Here is a 19,462-nt window from a genome sequence, read left to right on the forward strand (position 1 = left end):
AAAACAACCACAAAGGCGGGGAGGGGAAAGTGAAGACTGATGTGACAATGACAACATGAAGTAGCTAATTTGCCCATGTTGTAGAATCTACACGTTTACAGTAAGTCATTGAGTCAATTCATTTGGGTTTATACCCAACAAAAAATACAAGTGGTCCTTAAGTTACAACCACTTTTTCAGCAACTGTTGAAACTGTGGTGCTAAACAAGTGGTACTTAGGACTGGTTCTCTGACTTCCAGTCATTTTAGTGTCTCCCCAATGATCATGTTTTCCAATAATCCTGTTGGCTTCCCACAAGCAGTCAATGGGGAAGCCAGTTGGAAGTTGCAGTCACATAAGATCCTTACCTAACAACCTTTGAAGTCCTCTGTTAGTGATGGCAACTGAAACTGCCATCACTAAGCAATGAGGTCATGTGAGGCAATTGCTTAGTGAGGCAATTCTGATCCCAATTCCCATTATAACCTGAGGACTATTTGTAAGTATTTTTGGAATTACAAAGATTACTTACTATACTTTGTTAAAATAGTTACCCGGAGAGAAAATTCTGATACGATCGATTCTCTTGATTTTGTTCCCACAATTGCAGGTTTATTGCAGTCTGAAATTCACTTCTTTTTCATCATCTTTAAAAACACTCTCTCACATGCACAAAAGTAATAATGTACTTGGGGATTATGCAAAAGAAATACATTCAACATTTTAAGCTGTTTTGTGTTGAGATATGAATCTGCTAAAGTATGCACAATGAAAACACCACGGTGAAGCCCCTCAGGCATTGCTAAAACAGAAAAGCTTTATTTTATTTGCCTCTCTTATTAATTAAAGATATGATATGCAGTTCTTTTTGGCGTACATATGTGGCTCTGTAAAAAATATTAATAGTTATTCTTAAATTAATGTAATGAAGCCCAGTGCAATGCAGTCTATTTTACATTTTATTACATATTATTCTGCTTTGCTAAGATTTATTACCGGACAGCATGGTACTTGAACATTTCCATTTTATATTTACTATTTTTTTAAAAAAAAAATATAAAATGAATTTGTTACTTTGCTGGTAGACTATTTCAGAGGGTTGAGCTTGCCTGGTAAACCAGATAGAATCACAACTAGATGAGCTAGTTTTATTTTATTGTAAAGCTACATTGATAGACTCCTGCAAGTTTGAAAATACTATTCTCCCCCCCCCCCCACATCTCCTTTATCACCCGAGAAACTAGGGAGGGTCCCTTCTGAACTTCTTGTTTTGCCCACTATGCAACTGCAGGCTATGCTGTCTCTTTATCTGATCATTCCCTAGGAGCATTGCTTTGCTTCATCTCCCAAGGACTTTGTCACATTCGATTACATGGAGCATATCTGCAGTTAATTGTGAGAACAGCTGATAGCCCAGCATGAGTTTCTGCACTGAAAGAGCCTTTTAAGCAAATTAGCTATATGGATGATGTTAAGGGCAAAAATACAGATAGTCCTCAATTTACAGTGGCAATCCCTGTTCCCGTTGTTAACTAAATTCCTAGTTGTTAAAACTAGGTAACTTCCTGCTAGTTTCCCATGACCAAACTCTGTGGGGAGAGCCATGGCACTGGACATGGGAAGATATGGGGGACCAGAAATGCAATGCAAGTCATGGAGGCTATGAGGGAGTATGCAAAATGGCCTGGGTTATAAAGTGTGCGAGGTGCGAAGAACTATGCAAGAGGCATGATGTGGGTCAGGGACAGTGAAGATGTATGTGAGGGATGGCGCAGGTTATGGAGAAGGTGCAAGAGACACAGCACGGGTCAGGGAATGTATATAAGGATACGAGGGTTGCACAAGCAGCCCAGGTCAGGGAGTGTATGTGTGTGGGTGTAAAGGAGGGCATAGTGCAGGTTGGAAAGGGTGTGTGAGGGGGGTTGTAAGTGGCATACGTCAGGGAGGACTGCATAAATTGGTGCACAAGGACAGGTCTGGAAGGGTGCACAAAGGAAGGGGTGCAAGGCGATGCACAAGAGAGTTGTGGCAAGGGCTCAGGGAGGGTGCATAAGGGAGAGTAAGTGGTTGGCACAGCATGACTGCTTGAGGAAGCTATATAGGTGTAGGAGACTTAGTCTAGCAACTTGCAGCCTTCCCTGCCAGCTTCCCTGCCAAGTGAAGGTTGGCAAAGTACCCAGATCACGATCACATGACCAAGGAAGTTCTGGGGTGTCTGAACCTCCAAGGATTGTTCATAACCACCATTCATTGAGTGCTGCTTTAACTTTGAACAGTCACTGAATGAATAGTCGTAGGTCAAGGATGATCTTTATTTTAATTCACCTGGCCGGCTTTGTTTGCCCAAGCTGCTCCCTGCTTTCCCCAGCCTCTCTACACTCTGGCAGCACCAGGGGTGAAATGCTCCCGGTTCGGACTGGATCGCTCAATCCGGTAACGATGGTGGCGAGTGGTCCAGAGAACCGGTAGCAAAATCCCTGCCTCCCTTCCCCCCCTCCCATGCCCAGCTGAGCCGCACAATCATCAGAGGTTTTTTTTACTTTTTTAAAAAAAAATTCTTCACCCGAAAAAAATGCTTTTAAAAGTAAAAAAAAAAAAAGCCTCTGCTGATCGTGCGGCTCAGCTGGGATTGTCAGAACCTTTTCAAAACATTTTTTCTATAACCTCTTCGGCCAAAGAGGCTGTAAAAAAAAGCTTTGAAAGGGTTCTGGCACTCAGGCAACTCAGCTGGGATCATCAGAACCCTTTCAAAGCATTTTTTTTCTACAAGCTCTTTTCCCGAAGAGGCTGGAAAAAAAAATGCTTTTAAAAGTAAAAAAAAAAAAAGTTGGCCACGCCCACTCAGTCACATTATCATCCCCCCACCAAGCCACGCCCACAAAACCAGTAGTAACAAATTTTAGATTCTATCCCTGGGCAGCACCAATGCTTGCTTCCCTCAACCTCCCTTTGCTCCCTTGCTTTCTCGCCTGTCCTCTAGTTGTGTGGCCCCATGCTTCTCTGGTCTCCCTTCAGTTGCCCAGCAACTTGCCCAGTTGCCCAACTCTTTCTCCCAACTTCCATTCTAGCATAATCTGCACCAGGCTTTCCAGGATCTCCCAGCCCTCTCTACCTCCTGTAGGGCACTCTGCCCTCCTTATCTGGGACTCCTGCTATTCCCAGTTAACAATTTGTGCATCTTGGGACTACGATGGCCAAAGGGACTGCTGGGATTGTTAATGCTAAGTGATATGGTTACATGAAGTTGCACCCCTCTCTTAGCAATGGCAAACCTGGTCCTAATTGCCATCGGAACCAAGGACTTGTATAGCTCATTTTTTTAAACTCAGTTTAGATCTTGCATGTCCGTATTAACATTAGTATTAAAAAAGAGCTCCATGCATTTACTATTCCTTTAATATACAAACATGCTTTTCTCACTGAATGGGAATGTCAAATTGCCTGGTAGGCTTTCTAACTTTCATATAAAACATTGTTTATAGTGTAACAGTGTTAATCTTTTGCAGAAAAAAACCCAATAGATTTACAGCACCTTACAGCATAGAAATGTTTTATATGTAAATTTTCCTGGGTAAAAGGCCACTTGCATTAAATAGTTGTCTTAAGCTATGGATGTGAAGCCATGTGGTTGGGCAGGAGACAGGAAACAACAAAATGTTGAAGGAATGACAGGATTGTTTGTTGTTTATGTTAAATAGTTGTTATTGTTTGTTTCCATACCTGCATCTTGGTAGGAAACCAAGACACAGAAGGTACTAAAATGGCAAGAATTGAATTGAATTGAATGGTGTTATAGATGTTGGGGTTCCGTTGGTCATATTTCCTAATCTGTGAATTTTACACACACAAATGTCAAATTTCAAAATCAATAATAATGAAATGAAAGTTGGCATTTCTGAGACAAATGCAGGTAGTGCGCATTTCCTGGGAAGTAAACAGAAAAGCTTCTGATAATAATTCATGCCATGAAATGGCTCATATGGCCTCTGAAGGTGAGCAGAAACATTTCAGATTATGGCGGTGAGATATCACATCTCTCTCTCTCCGGTATTATTTTCCATTTCTTTAGAGTAATTAATCAGACATTTCTTACATATCCCATCTTGGGAGTTTTGAATACAAGCGACGTAGTTTGACAAATTAAAATTTTAATCTTAGAGTGAAAGTCTTTGGGTTTTTTCCTTTCAGATAAGAAAAAGTCTCAAAAGAAGAAAAATGCGGATAAAGGTACCCAGAGAAAACAAGGGAATAAGAAGAAGAAACTTGAAAAGGAAAAAGAATGGAGGTGGCCCGAGAGGGAAAATGGTGCTTCAAGAAACTCGGAGAGGAATGCTGACAAAAGCTCCAGTAGAAAAGACGAAGCATCTTATGATAGAGATTATTCCAGTGATAAAAATAATTCCCGGAGTGGAAAGGAGAGGAACCGAGAAAAAAATGTACTTTTAGACAGCAAAACCGTCCATTCTAAAAAGAGAAAAGAAGGAAGACCTTCTTTTTCTGAAGATGAAGAGAGGGACAGGCACCATAAAAGGGACAGCAAGCTCCTCAGAGAGAAGAAGGACAGATCTAAGTCCAGAGAGAGGCCTCACCATTATCCCAGCCCCAGAGAGTTTGAGGAAAACAGCCAATATTCAAACCAGTTTAAAGAGATAAGGAAAGACGAAACCAGGAGAAGGCATAGAAATGCTTCCCCATCCAGGCACAAATGAATTAAGAAGATTTTTCAATACCGCCTTGCCATTTGAACTGTCTTTTTAAAACTTGCTACACATTTTTAAAAGAGAAACCTTTTGTACAAAATATTTCCAGACAGTAATGACTCTTTGAATCACTGTTAATTGTTGGAGCTTTCCGCTAAGCTGCTGCTTAAAAGACTTTGAATCCAGGAGGAATCGAAGCCCAATAAAACAGTTAAACATTGCTTTCAATGGGATATTAGTATGCTGTAAATATTTATTCTTCGAATTTTATTTGTGTTCTCTGAAAATGCTAAACATTCCTTCCTTTTCATTTTTGAATTTTAGATTTCAGCATATATTAAAGTTTTATTTCAGAAATAACATTTGTAGGGTTTTTTTGTGAATTAAAGATGAAAAGGGCAGTCTTTTAAATTCGACAATGAAAAATAGATCAGTGTTTGGAAATGAAAGCTTTACCAATATCTATCATGGCTTATTGGTCACATTCAATGCCATATACTTGAGATCAGCCCATCCCTGAATAAGCATGATCCTTGACTTTTTGACCCAAATGACACCATAACATGCCATATGCCAGGGGTGTCAAACCTGGCCCATGGAGCCAAGCTGGAAAATGAAAGGGGCTGGCCAGCATCGTTTTGGCCCCGTCTACCCAATGCAAAGAGGAAAGATCAGGCCAGCGTGGCTTCAGCCTGGTCTACCCAATGTGAAGAGGTGCCAGTGCCAGCAGTTTGGGGAATGGCGGGGAAACGCCCACCCAGTCAGCCACGCCCAGTGAGTAGTGTTAAGGTGGCCACACCCACCCAGTCAACCATGGTTCCCCAAGGTCAACCACAGCCCTGATGCGACCCTCAATGAAATTGGATTTGACACCCCTGCCATATGCAGACAAAGCTGATTAATCATATACTCTAGATGGAAAGCAGTTGTGAATAAACAACAGTAATAAGTTGATCCTTGTGGGTGTAAATTTAGTAAAATCTAAATTTACAAAATTTAATTGTAAATTCTAAACAGAAGTTATGCTTCTGTTTAGAATATGAAAATCTAGAGCTCAAATAATCAATATGTTAAAATTCCCTCTTTGTTAATTGAAAAAAGTCATAAAAGCTGAAGTTGAATAAAAACTCATGTAGCATGATTACTTGATGTTGCTTTGATTTAATCATAAAAGATTAAAAATCTAGTCAGAGCATGTGTATTGTTTCACTTCTGCTGAAAAATATATAATTCTGGTCAGAACTATATCTGATATTTTTAAATTATTGCCATTCAGGGTCTGATGCCGCCTTGAAAGAGGCGGTGGTGCCTTGAAAGAGGCGGTGGTGAGACCCCTCCTTAAGAAGCCCTCTTTGGACCCGGCTATTTTGGGAAATTATCGGCCAGTCTCCAACCTTCGCTTTGTTGCGAAGGTTGTAGAGAGTGCTGTGGCGCGCCAGCTACCCCAATACTTGGAAGAATCCGTCTATCTAGACCCGTTCCAGTCTGGCTTCCGACCCGGTTACAGCACGGAGACAGCTTTGGTCGCATTGGTGGATGATCTCTGGAGGGCCAGGGACAGGGGTTATTCCTCTGCCCTGGTCCTATTAGACCTCTCAGCGGCTTTTGATACCATCGACCATGGTATCTTGCTGCGCCGGTTGGCGGGATTGGGAGTGGGAGGCACCGTTTATCGGTGGTTCTCCTCCTATCTCTCCGACCGGTCGCAGACGGTGTTGACAGGGGGGCAGAGGTCGACCGCGAGGGCCCTCACTTGTGGGGTGCCGCAGGGGTCGATTCTCTCGCCTTCTGTTCAACATCTACATGAAGCCGTTGGGTGAGATCATCAGTGGCTTTGGGGTGAAGTACCATCAATGCGCTGATGACACTCAGCTGTACTTCTCCACCCCAGGTCACCCCAATGAAGTTGTCAAGTGCTGTCGCGGTGTTTGGAAGCCGACGGGTCTGGATGGGGAGAAACAGGCTCAAGCTCAATCCCTCCAAGGCGGAGTGGCTGTGGATGCGGCATCTCGATTCAGTCAGCTGCAGCTGCAGCTGACTGTTGGAGGCAGTTATTGGCCCCAAAGGATAGGGTGCACAACTTAGGTGTCCTCCTGGATGGCGGCTGTCGTTTGAAGACCATTTGACGGCCGTCTCCAGGGGGCCTTCCACCAGGTCCGCCTGGTTCGCAGTTGCGCCCCTTCCTTGATCGGGGTGCCTTGTGCACAGTCACTCACGCACTCGTTACCTCTCGCTTGGATTATTGTAATGCTCTCTACATGGGGCTCCCCTTGAGGTGCACTCGAAGGCTTCGGCTAGTCAGAATGCAGCTGCGCGGGTGATAGAGGGAGTGTCGTACCTCCCATGTAACACCCTCCTCGCAGACTGCACTGGCTACCTGTGGCTTTTCGGGTGCACTTTAAGGTTTTGGTTATGACCTTTAAAGCGCTCCATGGCTTAGGGCCTGGGTACTTATGGGACCGCCTACTGTTACCATATGCCTCCCACCGACCCGTACGCTCTCACAGAGAGGGACTTCTCAGGGTGCCGTCTGCCAAGCAATGTCGGCTGGCGGGCCCCAGGAAGGTCCTTCTCTGTGGGGCTCCCACTCTGGAGCGAACTTCCCCGGGTTTCGCCAAATACCTGACCTTGGACCTTTCGCGCGAACTGAAGACGCATCTTTTTATTCGCTGGGCTGGCTTAAATTTTATGGATTTATAGTTTTATTATTAATTTTAAACGGGGTTTTAATTTCTATATATTTTAAATTTTTTAGGCAAATTATAATAAGTTTTTTAATCTCGCATTTTATAAAATATTGTCTTATCTGTTTTTATTTGCCTGTACACCGCCCTGAGTCCTTCGGGAGAAGGGCGGTATAAAAATCAAATAAATGAAATGAAATGAAATGATGTGAGCAGTACTGTCATCAAATCTCTGTATCACAAATTGTTTTAAAATGCTTATGAGAGTTACCTGTTGAATCAATATATATAAAAGCAATGCAGAATCTGCTTTCAATTGGCCATATAAATAATGCCACTCTTTAATAATTTCCACGAATACTTGTTAGTAAAGGAACATATGGATGAACTATATAATTTAGGGCACTAAGAATAGAGCCTGGTTAGTATATAGCTGGGGTGTCAAACTGAAGGACTGGCCCATGGTGCCTCTGCCAGCAAAAACAGCTTATAAGGGCCACACATGGTAGTCCTTTTTTCTGGCAGAGTGCTGCAGAAGGTTGTCACAGCTGAAAACTGAGCCTGGGGAGGTCACGTGAGCTCCCCCCCCCCCGAGCTCTGGGTTCACTGGCAGAGTGCTAGCAAAACAAACTACTAGCAAAAGTGCTCCCGATACAAGTGATGTCGAGCTGGCCATGCCCGCCATGGCCACACACACCTGCCCCCCAACCCTCCGAGGTCAAACATAACCCTGATGCGGCCTTCAATGAAATCGTGTTTGACATCCCTGGTCTATAGGAATTTGATAGCATCTCTTCCATTTTTTTATTAATTACAAGACAGATGTTTTTGAGATGCAGATCACTTTATTAGACTCATAGAAGGCCATTTATGCTCCAGCTCAAAAAACTTTTGCCTTTTAATGCAACTTGTTAATTCGAAAAGGTTCTGCCAATCTCTTTTTATGTAATTTAAATATCATTGAGGATAACACAACAAAAGGCTACATTTGAAATAGATGACTATTAAAAATATATCAACTCTAAATTACAAATTTGTACTCAAATTTTGGTTCCTTTTTCCTTCTTAGCTTCTGAATTGTTTTCATTCTTTTAAAGCCACTGAATTGTGTCATGAACAAAGATCTATATGGAAAAAGAGTTGGGAATTTTGCCCCTTCCTCCTTTCCTCTATTCCCAAGTGGGATACTTGCAGATTCACTTTCCAGGTGTGGAATCTCTCCAAGACTAGGCCAACATCATTTTATTGAAAGCAAGTACAAAGCTGGAAAAAGCTATGAAACAAATATGAAAGATGATTGGGGAAATGGGTAAACATGGTTTCTTCTGCCTATCTTTTCACAACGTCTCACTCATTCTGTATTGAAGTCTGTTTATTTCATTCATTTATTTATCAAATTTGTTGTGCAAAAGTTCAGAACATACATATTAATCTTTTACTCTTGTTGGATCAAAGCACAATTCCAATCCTTTCAAATATGGCTCAAATTTTGAAAACAGATTTTGTATTTGACGCACAATCACAACAAAGAAACATATTTGTCAGCCATTTGTCTTCGCACTTTTTCAGAGCTTCTTGATTTTGTTGTCACAAACTCAGCTGTGTTTGTGAAACTGAAACAAATGTCACACACATCAATTCAAGATACAAAGACCCAAGATTTGACAACTTGAGCAATCTGTGCTGTTCAGCTTGCCCAGGTTTTTGTCTTAAATTCACATACATATCTCATCTCTTCTGGAAACTATTTGGTTTTTTTGATATTTTGCAGCAATCTCTTGAAGAAGCAGTCCAAACATAGTGTATTTGTCACTGAATTAAAAATATTTCCTATTTTCTCTGCCTCTTATTTTAATTTTTTTAAAAATTGGATTTCTCTCTAATATTTTTTAATTCAAAACTATTAGGCTTATTATTATTCCTTTAATATCTATTAAAATTAAGAGTCAATTTTAAAATATCTTTTCTGTACTTTATAAATGACTAATGAGGGATTTTAATCCCTGCTGTCCATGAGCTAATGGAGTTGCAACTCAGTGGAACACATTTTTTCCTGGTTTGCAACTTGCGCATCTCCCAACTTTTCTCTGAAACTCTGGCAATCCACATTAAGGAAAACACTATTCTTCTGGAACTACTAAGTTTCCACTTGAAATGCAGAACTTTCTTGCCCCTGAAGACCTCTAAAGCAAAATATTTCCAGGAACTTTTCAGACTAAAAAAGAAGTTTTCTCAATACATTAACCCTGAGTATTTTAGTGTTCTTCTTTTCTGAATCTAATTATATTCATTTAATTAAAAGGATGGTAGGATTTTTACCTTAGATAAGCTTTTGTTGTAATTTCTCACTGCATTTCCTTTTTTACATCTGCAAGTCTGTACATTTCAGGTTGTTGTTCTGCTCCATTCCTATAGCAGTTGTCTTTAATCATGACAGATTAAAGCATTTCTTGTCTATTGTCAGACAAGAACCGAGTCACAGCCTTATTGCCAGAATAGATAAAGTGACTACTACCTTCATATACTTGATTGAATAGATTTATGACTGACACAAATTGAGAAAACTCTCAGCAGGATATGCATTCTACTAAGTATAGTTTGTTTAGCAAACTACAGTTGGCTGGAGCTTTTATAATATGCCATATCAAAGATTTTGGATTGCAAACCTCAAGTCAAAGAGAATTCAAGCCCAGAGTATATCTCTTAACACCAAGTGTGTGTTCTTTCAAATGTCTACAGTAAGTGTAATAGAAACAAGCTTTCTTGTTTTTCTTTGAGGAAGTTTCGTTTCTCATCGAAGAAGCTTCTTCAGCTCTGAGAGAAGCTCAGCGCTGAAGAAGCTTCTTGGTTGAGAAGCGAAACATCTTCAAAGAAAAAAAAAGTTCACTTGCCTTTTGGAAAAAGCACCTTCGGGACTACCATGACCTGGATGACTTCCATAGACATTTAGGAGAAACAAAATTGATCCATAAAACTATTTTAGTGCTGTATGATATTTAAAACCATTTGCGGTCCATTTATGGCTCAGTATATTTAATCTTTTAAAAATGAATATGGAAACCAACTTTCCATTACAAAATTAAAAATTGGCCAGATTCTTATCTCATCAGACTAACTTCCATTTAGCTTTTTCTTGCATACCAAAGGTTGAATTACCTTGCCTCCCACCAACTATTTCAATATGAGTGACTATGCCCAAATGCCATGAATCAGCTTTGTTCAACTGTATGTCAGCTGTGGTTAATATAAATACTCTAAATAGGATGCCTGGAAGTGGGTTTAGTCTGGCCAAGTGAATATAGCCTTGCACCTGACTGTAAACCATCTGTTTACTGTAAACTGTTATTTAGATTGATGTCCCTTTATTCTCTGTGGGTTTTTCCCCTCCTCCAATTAAATATTCAAATGGAATTAAACATTTCTTCATATCCTCGTCTAAACACAGCTCTCAAGAGGCCCAACTATGGATTTTGATTATTTTGCCTTATGGATTAGTATGATCATTTTTGTCTCTGAATGACTTGATGTAAGCAAAAGAACAGAACCTGAGAAATATATTTTTTTAGATTTTGTATTATGTGAAAGGATAATTACTCTTATATTGTACAAATATATACATGTATATAGGTAAAAACAAATAATGGGCTGTGGAGTTCCCCAACTTCATTTAAATCTCAAAAGAGTTGGAATATTACGTAGATACCCTTCATATTTAAGAATGTAGGATATTGCTATTCTATTTTATATCAAGAAAATCTGATAAATGCAGATTCCTATAATATGAGAATTTAGGTTAACTAAATTAAGGAGTTACTAGTAATAGCAGTAGCACTTAGACTGGTATACCACTCATAGTACTTTACTGCACTCTCTGAGAAGTTTACAATGTCAGCATATTTTCCCCAACAATCTGGATCCTCATTTTACCAACCTCGGAAGGATGGAAGGCTGGGTGAACCTTGAGCTCTGACAGGATCAAACTCCTAGTTGTGGGAAGAGTTAGCCTGCAATATTGCATTCTAACCACTGCACCACCAGGGCTGTTTTTACTGGTCAGAGAACCAAGAATTGTGTAAAGGCAGCAATTTTGTACATCCTTAGCTTGTGTCTAAGGATCAGGGTTAACTCCGTGCATATGTATATAGTGAGTTCTGTTTTAATGCTTTATAGCATTGGCTTTTTGAACTATATATATATATATATGACTTTCAGAGACTTTCTCCTACATTACTCTATTTTTACATCTTGTCCAAGAATAATATTATAGTAAGATAATTGGAGGTGATGCAAACTTCAAGAGGGGTCTTAGCCTTCAGTCTACCCGTGGCAGTGTATGCCACATTCTCCAATCTCCCTTTCTTGATTATAAATGTGGCAGAGGGAAATTATTGGTTTGCATATAAAGGACAGAAAATTATAACTAGAGGTTACTTCATTCTGCTTGCCTATATAATCTAAATGATCTGGTTCTATACTATTTATAGAAAATCTTATTCCATAAATGCAATGCTTAGATTACACACACACACACACACACACACACACACACACACACACACACACACACGTACACATGGAACAGGCACAGGAAAAGAGAAATCCTTGAAGTTATGGTATGTTCTGCCCTAGCTGAATTGACCGTTTCTCAAGGACAGCTGCACAGTCACTGTTAATTTATAAAATTGTTATGAAATTGCCTTTCTGAAGAACAAGATGAATGCCAATTTTAACTCCAGTTGGGACTTTCAAAATCAATTTCTCACTTCTTCAAAACCTAATTTCTAAAATGGGGACTGCTAAGCCTGCTGATGCTATGGAAATCTTTATCCATGAATCCCAGATAAATTGAAAGTATGATTGCTACTCAGTGGTTGAAAGAACACATCTGGCTTATACGCTCACCTTTATTACTTCTCTGGCTTAAAGGCTCAATCAGTTAAATCTACAAGGTAAAATGGGAGCGGCTATTCATTCTTTTCCCCCAATATCGTTTACCATTTGCTAATGTGGCCATCACTAAAGGACTCAGGTATCCTATAAATTGAGTGTTCTGCCCAATCTTATATACTGTAGTGGAATTAAAACTACAGCTAGAAATATTCACAATTCTTCCTATCTATCAAGCCATAGATACATTTTGAAGACATGAAAATTTTCTAGAGCGGATTTTGGGAGGCATATGATAGATGAAGGATTTGTGGCATGGTGGCCTAGTGGTGAAGATTGCTCACCTCCCACTGGGAAGGTTGAGCGTTCAACCCTAAGTATTGGCAGATGTTTCTCTCTTGGCGCAAAGAAAAAAAAAAATCTGCTGCAAACTCCATGTAGGAATCAGGAAGGCAGTAAACCCTCAGCTCTATCCAGTTGCCCCAACTCTACCCTGAATTAAGGGACTACAGGATCATAAATATATATGTATATATATATTTATATATATGTAGGTCTTTGGTTATTCGGGTTTTTTCCCGCGTAAAATTAGAAGTGTCTTGGCGATGTTTCGACGAAGTCTCATTCGTCATCTTCAGGCTTCAGCTTCGTGCTTCTGGGAGCAATGTGTGATTGAGCTGCAATTTTACACGGGAGAAAACCCGAATAACCAAAGACCTACACACACACACACACACACACACACACACACACACACGATAGGTGAAGGATGTAAGTGGAATTCTGCTATTGTGTGAGCAACAATCCACTTTTGTATTGGATGGACTGATGAGGCCTGCTTGCCTCAGTTCTGGATCTGAGTTTAAGAAAAGATTAAGAATGCTTTCCTCCAAAAAGCCAAAAGCTATTTTCAGAACAGTGGGGAAGCACTGCCCAGAATGGCCATTTGGAAACGGAGATTACACATCAGACTTTTGTGGAGACTTTGGTACCTAGTGCCTGGCCAGAGCTTTCCAAACTGTTTGTCAGATTTTATACCAGGTCCTCCTAGAAACAAGTTCAATACTCTCTGAAAAGAGTGCTACTCTTATTTTTCAAACATGGATCTAACACTTTTCTGGAAAAGTGCTAGACCCATATTTAAAAAATAGGAATAGCACTCTCTCGAGTGTGCTAATCCTGTTCTGCTCCAAAAGTCAATTTAAACCACAAAAGACATCCAAGTTTTGCCAGCTGTGTGTGTTGCTTGTTCTGTCACCCTTGGAAGAATTATCTTTTTTCCTGTTGCTTCTGCAACTGTGAGGTCTTATGTAGTTTTTTTAAAATATAAAATGGATTATGTCACTTGTATAATTTTTGAGGATTATGCATAAATGTTAAAACTGACAATACTCACAGGATCCATATTATACAGCTGCAGTCCTAGCAGCCATTTACAACTACTTGTGTCACACTTGGGGGTGATGAAAGACCCATTTTGCCTACCCACATTCTGGCTTTGGCAATGCTAGATGCTGTGCTGATGGCTGAGCGGCCAAAATACGACTGTGCTGTTTTGCATCTCTGCTCCAGCAAGTGGATTCTCCATGATCACTCACTTCCACATCCCTCATTATTCTTAGAATGCTGCACCAATGATCACTCGGGCAACTGCATCCACCATGATGTTGTGTTATAGAGTTATGTTGTGTTATAGAGTTATGTTGTGTTATGATGTATTGCAGTGTGCACAATCATGGCTTCTCTTCTTTCCCAAATAAAATTAGTAGAGCTTTGCTCTTCCCTGGAAGCTTGGAGAAGAACCTAATTCCTAAAGAACCTAATTAAAAAATAGGAAGTGGGGAGGAGCCAGTATAAAGGGAAATCAGAGATTAGGAGTAACTGAGAGGGCATATTTGGAGAAGAAAACAAAACTGCAAAAACATATGGACTTCAAATCTAGATCAAGGCAAATCAATAGATGCAATCTACATAGACTTCTGCAAAGCTTTTGACTCAGTAGTACACGATAAACTTCTCCTTAAACTAACATCCTATGGCATCTCAGGACCCCTCCACAAATGGATATCTGCTTTTCTGTCTAACAGACAACAAGTGGTCAAAATTGGCAATGCTTTATCAAATCCTGTTCCTGTCAAGAGTGGCGTTCCTCAAGGCAGCGTCCTTGGACCAACACTCTTTATTCTATACATTAATGATCTTTGTGACCATATCTCAAGTAATTGTGTTCTCTTTGCTGACGATGTCAAACTATTTAACACCACAGACAACACTTCTATCATTCAAAACGACCTTGACCATCTAACCGCTTGGTCTAAAAATTGGCAGCTCCAAATTTCAACCAGCAAATGCTCAGTCTTACATATAGGAAAAAAGAACTCTAAAACTAAGTACATACTAGATGGACATTACCTTACAGGCGACCCCCATCCCGTTAAAGACCTTGGAGTTTTCATGTCAAATGATCTAAGTGCCAAAGCCCACTGCAACTACATAGCAAAAAAAGCTCTAAGAGTTGTAAACCTAATTTTGCATAGCTTCTTTTCCAAAAACACCACACTACTAACCAGAGCATATAAAACATTTGCTAGACCAATTCTAGAATACAGCTCACCTGTTTGGAACCCTCACCACATCTCTGACATCAATACAATTGAGCGTGTCCAGAAATATTTTACAAGAAGAGTTCTCCATTCCTCTGAAAACAACAAAATACCTTATCCCACCAGACTTGAAATCCTAGGCTTAGAAAACTTGGAACTCCGTCGCCTTCGACAAGACCTAAGTTTAACTCACAGAATCATCTATTGTAATGTCCTTCCTGTCAAAGACTACTTCAGCTTTAATTGCAATAATACAAGGGCAACCAATAGATTTAAACTTAATGTAAACCGCTTTAATCTAGATTGCAGAAAATATGACTTCTGCAACAGAATCATCAGTGCTTGGAATACTTTACCTGACTCTGTGGTCTCTTCCCATAATCCTAATAGCTTTAATCAAAAACTTTCTACTATTGACCTCACCCCATTCCTAAGAGGACCATAAGGGGCGTGCATAAGCGCACAAACGTGCCTACCGTTCCTGTCCTATTCCTTTTCTTTTCTTCTTCCTATATATGTTTATATGTGTATATACTATATAATCTTTTTGTATGATGTTGTGACAAAAATAAATAAATAAATAAATAAATGGTTGCAAGTGGGGCTGGCCCATGGACGGATGGAAAGGATGTCCGAATTGCCCAATATATGTCTAAAATACACTTAACCTCTTCTCCTTGGTAATGGGTGTCAAAACATTCTAAATGTTATACACCTTAAAATTGTGTGTAAGATTACTGTAACTGGGAAATTGGTCTTATTCCAAAACTCAAAACTCAAACTGGGAAATTGGTCTTATTCCAAAACTCAAAATTACAATGGAAGGCAACTTAAATCATGGTCTGAGCCCAAAATGAGCCCAACTTCATTGGTCAAGTTAATAAAATGATATAAACTGTTCGTGAGTAAAGGGCTTAAGAGGTTATGATTTGGGCAAGGCTGTCAGCATCCTTTATAACTAAATGCTTTCTTGTCCCTTTTGCTTCTGCATTCAGAATATTTAGGTGTAGGGGAAACATGATTGTGATCACTATGTCTCATTGAGAACAGATCAAAGAGCAATCATTTTCACATGAACTATTAAACAAGAGGGACTTTCATGTCTTGTTATTAATGGAACTATAACAGCATGTGAATTGATTGTACATGCTATTAAATAAAACTAGTTTTCCAAGAGCACAGATTGAAGTACAATGGAAGTGTTATGCAATCAGTGCTAAAGTGCCTTTCTTTTCTGTTTTAGAGTTATCAACAAAAAAATAGCATAGTGTTTTTCTGCCACTTAGAAGCACATCTTCTAGGCAGCTTAAATATTTAACTGGCTAGTTTAATTCCAATTCAACTTGATTGTGTTCCGCTTCATGTCTTATTTAAGAGTCCCGACTTAACTTAAAAGAGTATTTGCAAAACTAATGACTATCCTCAAAGATCTTTGCTCTTTTGTATATATATAAAAATAACTATAGTATTAGAAGTTGAAAAAAAAATCTTCTTACTCTAGGCAGAAAGCAGATAAATTTTTAATTTCATGGACTTTGAAATATCTTGAACAATTCCTTGAAAGGAAAAAAGTATAAAACCACTTATTTATTTAAAATATTTATATGCTTCATTTCCAAAATAGTCTATAACAACTTTGATAGCAAAACAAACAATTATTGATATGTGGCAATAATTATTTAATAATTATTAATGGGTGATAAGACAAGCCAAATTTATACAAAGTTATCCAAAATAACAAAAAGAGAACAAGAAAGGAATATTAAGCAACTGTTTATCATCCAGAAAAAAGCCCTTTGGCTTTGACAGTCAAATTTGATTAGATTGATGTTCTGTGGCAAAATGAAAAGGTCCTGGGTTATATATTGGTAGTCCTCGACTTACAAGTTGTTTAGCGACCGTTCAAAGTTAACAGCACTTAAACAAGTGACTTATCACCGGTTCTTAAACCATTGTGGAACCATTGGGGCAACCCACAGCCATGTGATCAAAATTCGGGTGCTTAGCAAATTACATGTATTTAAACTGCGGTTGTACATTGAGGATGACTTGTATTAAGGCTGGTGCTAGAAGCTTATGTAATTCTTATTTACTCTCCCTGCTCTCCATAGGAGCCCAGAAGCCCATAATGAACAGCATAGGCAATGTAGGCTGTAATTGGAAGAGGGGAATCCAAATCTCGCAGAGGCAGAGTGAAACTATATGTTTGCGTATCATACAAATAATTTGGGTAGCAATGGTTAAGGATCAAATTAGAGTTGTAAAATGTCTTAAAAACCATTTTTTTTCTCTAGTGAAGCCCACCAGATGGGTTGGGACTCCATTGCCAGAATTGCCAATCAGCATAGCCATTAGCACAGTTTCATAAAAGCCAGTGCAGTGAGATACAATGGATTCCAAGCAAAAATTATAATCAACCTAGTCAGCCATTTAAATACTTGGATTTATAAGAGTTTTGTCAATCAATATACTATACTACAGTAATTATGTTTTCCTCTCAGCATTTATCTGTGCCCTGCTCTTCCTGCTTTCAACTTTTCATCATGTGTTGCAGAAAGTATAAACAAAATGCTACATTATGTGATATTTTAAAAAGCTCTTATTATAATCTAAATAAAAGTCAAATATTTTCTGAATACTACTAGTAGTACTATTACTACTATGATTCAAAGAATTAGGCTGACATGGACTTCACAGAAGTTTTAAGATATAATCTAGTCTACTAGCTTCTTGAAAATATGAGAGGTCCACTAAAATAAGTGTATTCAGGACTAGGATACATGTAAAAAAAATTTGTTAGCCCCCTTAAACATTATTTTTGTCAGACATCATTTTGAATCACATTTTTAGAAGCATTGGGAAATATATAAAGCACTTGTTCTATCTTATCTTCTACTTTTGCCATGAGAAATGTTATTGGTGAAAACAGTATATTTCCTTATTCTTCCTATTCTGAGTAATCTTTGAAATATCTGCTTTATCATTTGCTTTAGATAGAAGTCCTTTTCCTGTAAAATTATGTTAAACTTTCTTCTGTTACCGTTAATATTTTGAAATGGTATAACAGGCTTTCTGTTCATTTAGGATTTCTCTGTAGGATCCTAATATTAGTGAAAGTAGAGGGTAGAACAAGAAGCAATGGGTGGAAACTGATAAAGGAAAGAAGCAACTTAGAACTAAGGAGAAATTTCCTGACAGAACAATTAATCAGTGGAACAACTTGCCTGCAGAAGTTGTGAATGCTCCAACACTGGAAATTTTTAAGAAAATGTTGGATAACCATCTGTCTGAGATAGTGTAGGGTTTCCTGCCTGGGCAGGGGGTTGGACTAGAAGGCCTCCAAGGTCCCTTCCAACTCTGTTGTTGTTATTGTTATTAAAGTGATATGAAACAGTGCAAACATACGACCCAATCCAATTAAAAATTAACCACATCAGAGTTCAATCTTTTTTTATTTGGGGACTCAACGGCAAGTTCTTTATTTCCTGAAAAACAACCGGCCTTGGGGCAGGCCTTTAGTTAACCTGATGGTAAATACTTTTTTTTTGTTTTTTAATCTTGTCAGTTTCACTTATCATACTTGCCCAAAAACTTCCTGAGTATTTAGACAAGATGTGTTCAAAATCTGAAGTGCTGTACAGTATATTTCATTATTGCAGCTCTGTATGAACTGAATACAGAACGTCCCAATAAAATGTCTATATTGAGTGGCAATTGCTCTTAGGCATTTTATTCAGGAGTTTTTCCAAGCCATATGTAGCGGTTGTAGGAACAAAATATGTAAATCATGAATGTTACCTCCAGGCCTTTCCAAAATCACACTGAATATACAAAATTTGATTTCATAAAAGTAGATCACAGATATCAACATACATTTCTTTGCTGTTGCTTTAGTAATCTTTAAATACAATAATCTGAATATAAATCTATTTCCCCTTGACATGTCAGTGGTGAGAATTCAGAAAGGGTTGCTAACTCAGCCTGGGTGTCATCTGAAAATATGACCTTTGATTTTTCAATAGAAGTGCCCAAATCTGAAGACTGTCTGCTTTGGATTTTTTAATGGGAGGGAAGGAGCTTCCCAAAATGGGCCTCTCTCTCTTTGTTGACCGAAGCAAATGCATCTATTCTGCTCACTTCAGGGCTTGCCGATCGACAGATTTGCAAGACGGGGGAAATCAATTCATTTTCCACGAGGGGAAAACCGCGCGAAGGTGAGCGGCTTTAAAGTCGGGATCGCTGAATCCTGACGCTAAACTACTTCGAGGGTTATAAGAGCGCGCTCCTCCAGCCTTTACAACAACGGCTCAACAAAAAGTTACGGGAAAGAACTATCCATCCATTTGCAAAAGCGCCACTTAGGCCACCCGTGGAAATTAGAGGCTACGAGCGAGCGTGGGGCGTCCGTCCCTTTCTCTCTATCTTGCCGAGACTCGTTTAGTGCAAGAGTTTTAAGGGCGCCAAAGAAACCGCAAGCGGCCCCACTCTTCTCCCGCGCGCGCTTCACCTGGCTGCCTTAGAGGGTCGTTTAGGGCCACGCCGGGCGCATGCGCGCCGCGGCTGTATCTCCGGCCGCGCCGCTCTGGTCCAGGGTTGTGCTGCCGCTCG

General features: G+C 39.4%; 1 protein-coding gene across 4 annotated transcripts in view; it reads left to right on the forward strand.

Annotated features, from left to right (window-relative positions):
* The window catches only part of CWC22 (CWC22 spliceosome associated protein homolog), a 56,754-nt gene extending 50,330 nt beyond the window's left edge, over window positions 1–6,424 (forward strand). For 2 of the 4 annotated variants that reach the window (XM_058189489.1, XM_058189479.1), the window contains exon 19: window positions 4,169–6,424. In XM_058189489.1, the coding sequence (XP_058045472.1) occupies window positions 4,169–4,689 (521 nt within the window). In that variant the 3' untranslated portion in view covers window positions 4,690–6,424. The remainder of the gene's footprint in view (window positions 1–4,168) is intronic. The other 2 variants (XM_058189460.1, XM_058189468.1) reach the window with 1 other exon arrangement.
* The last annotated feature ends 13,038 nt before the right edge of the window (window positions 6,425–19,462 follow it).

The sequence above is a fragment of the Ahaetulla prasina genome, chromosome 1, assembly GCF_028640845.1.
Source record: "Ahaetulla prasina isolate Xishuangbanna chromosome 1, ASM2864084v1, whole genome shotgun sequence".
Classification (NCBI taxonomy): Eukaryota; Metazoa; Chordata; class Lepidosauria; order Squamata; family Colubridae; genus Ahaetulla; species Ahaetulla prasina.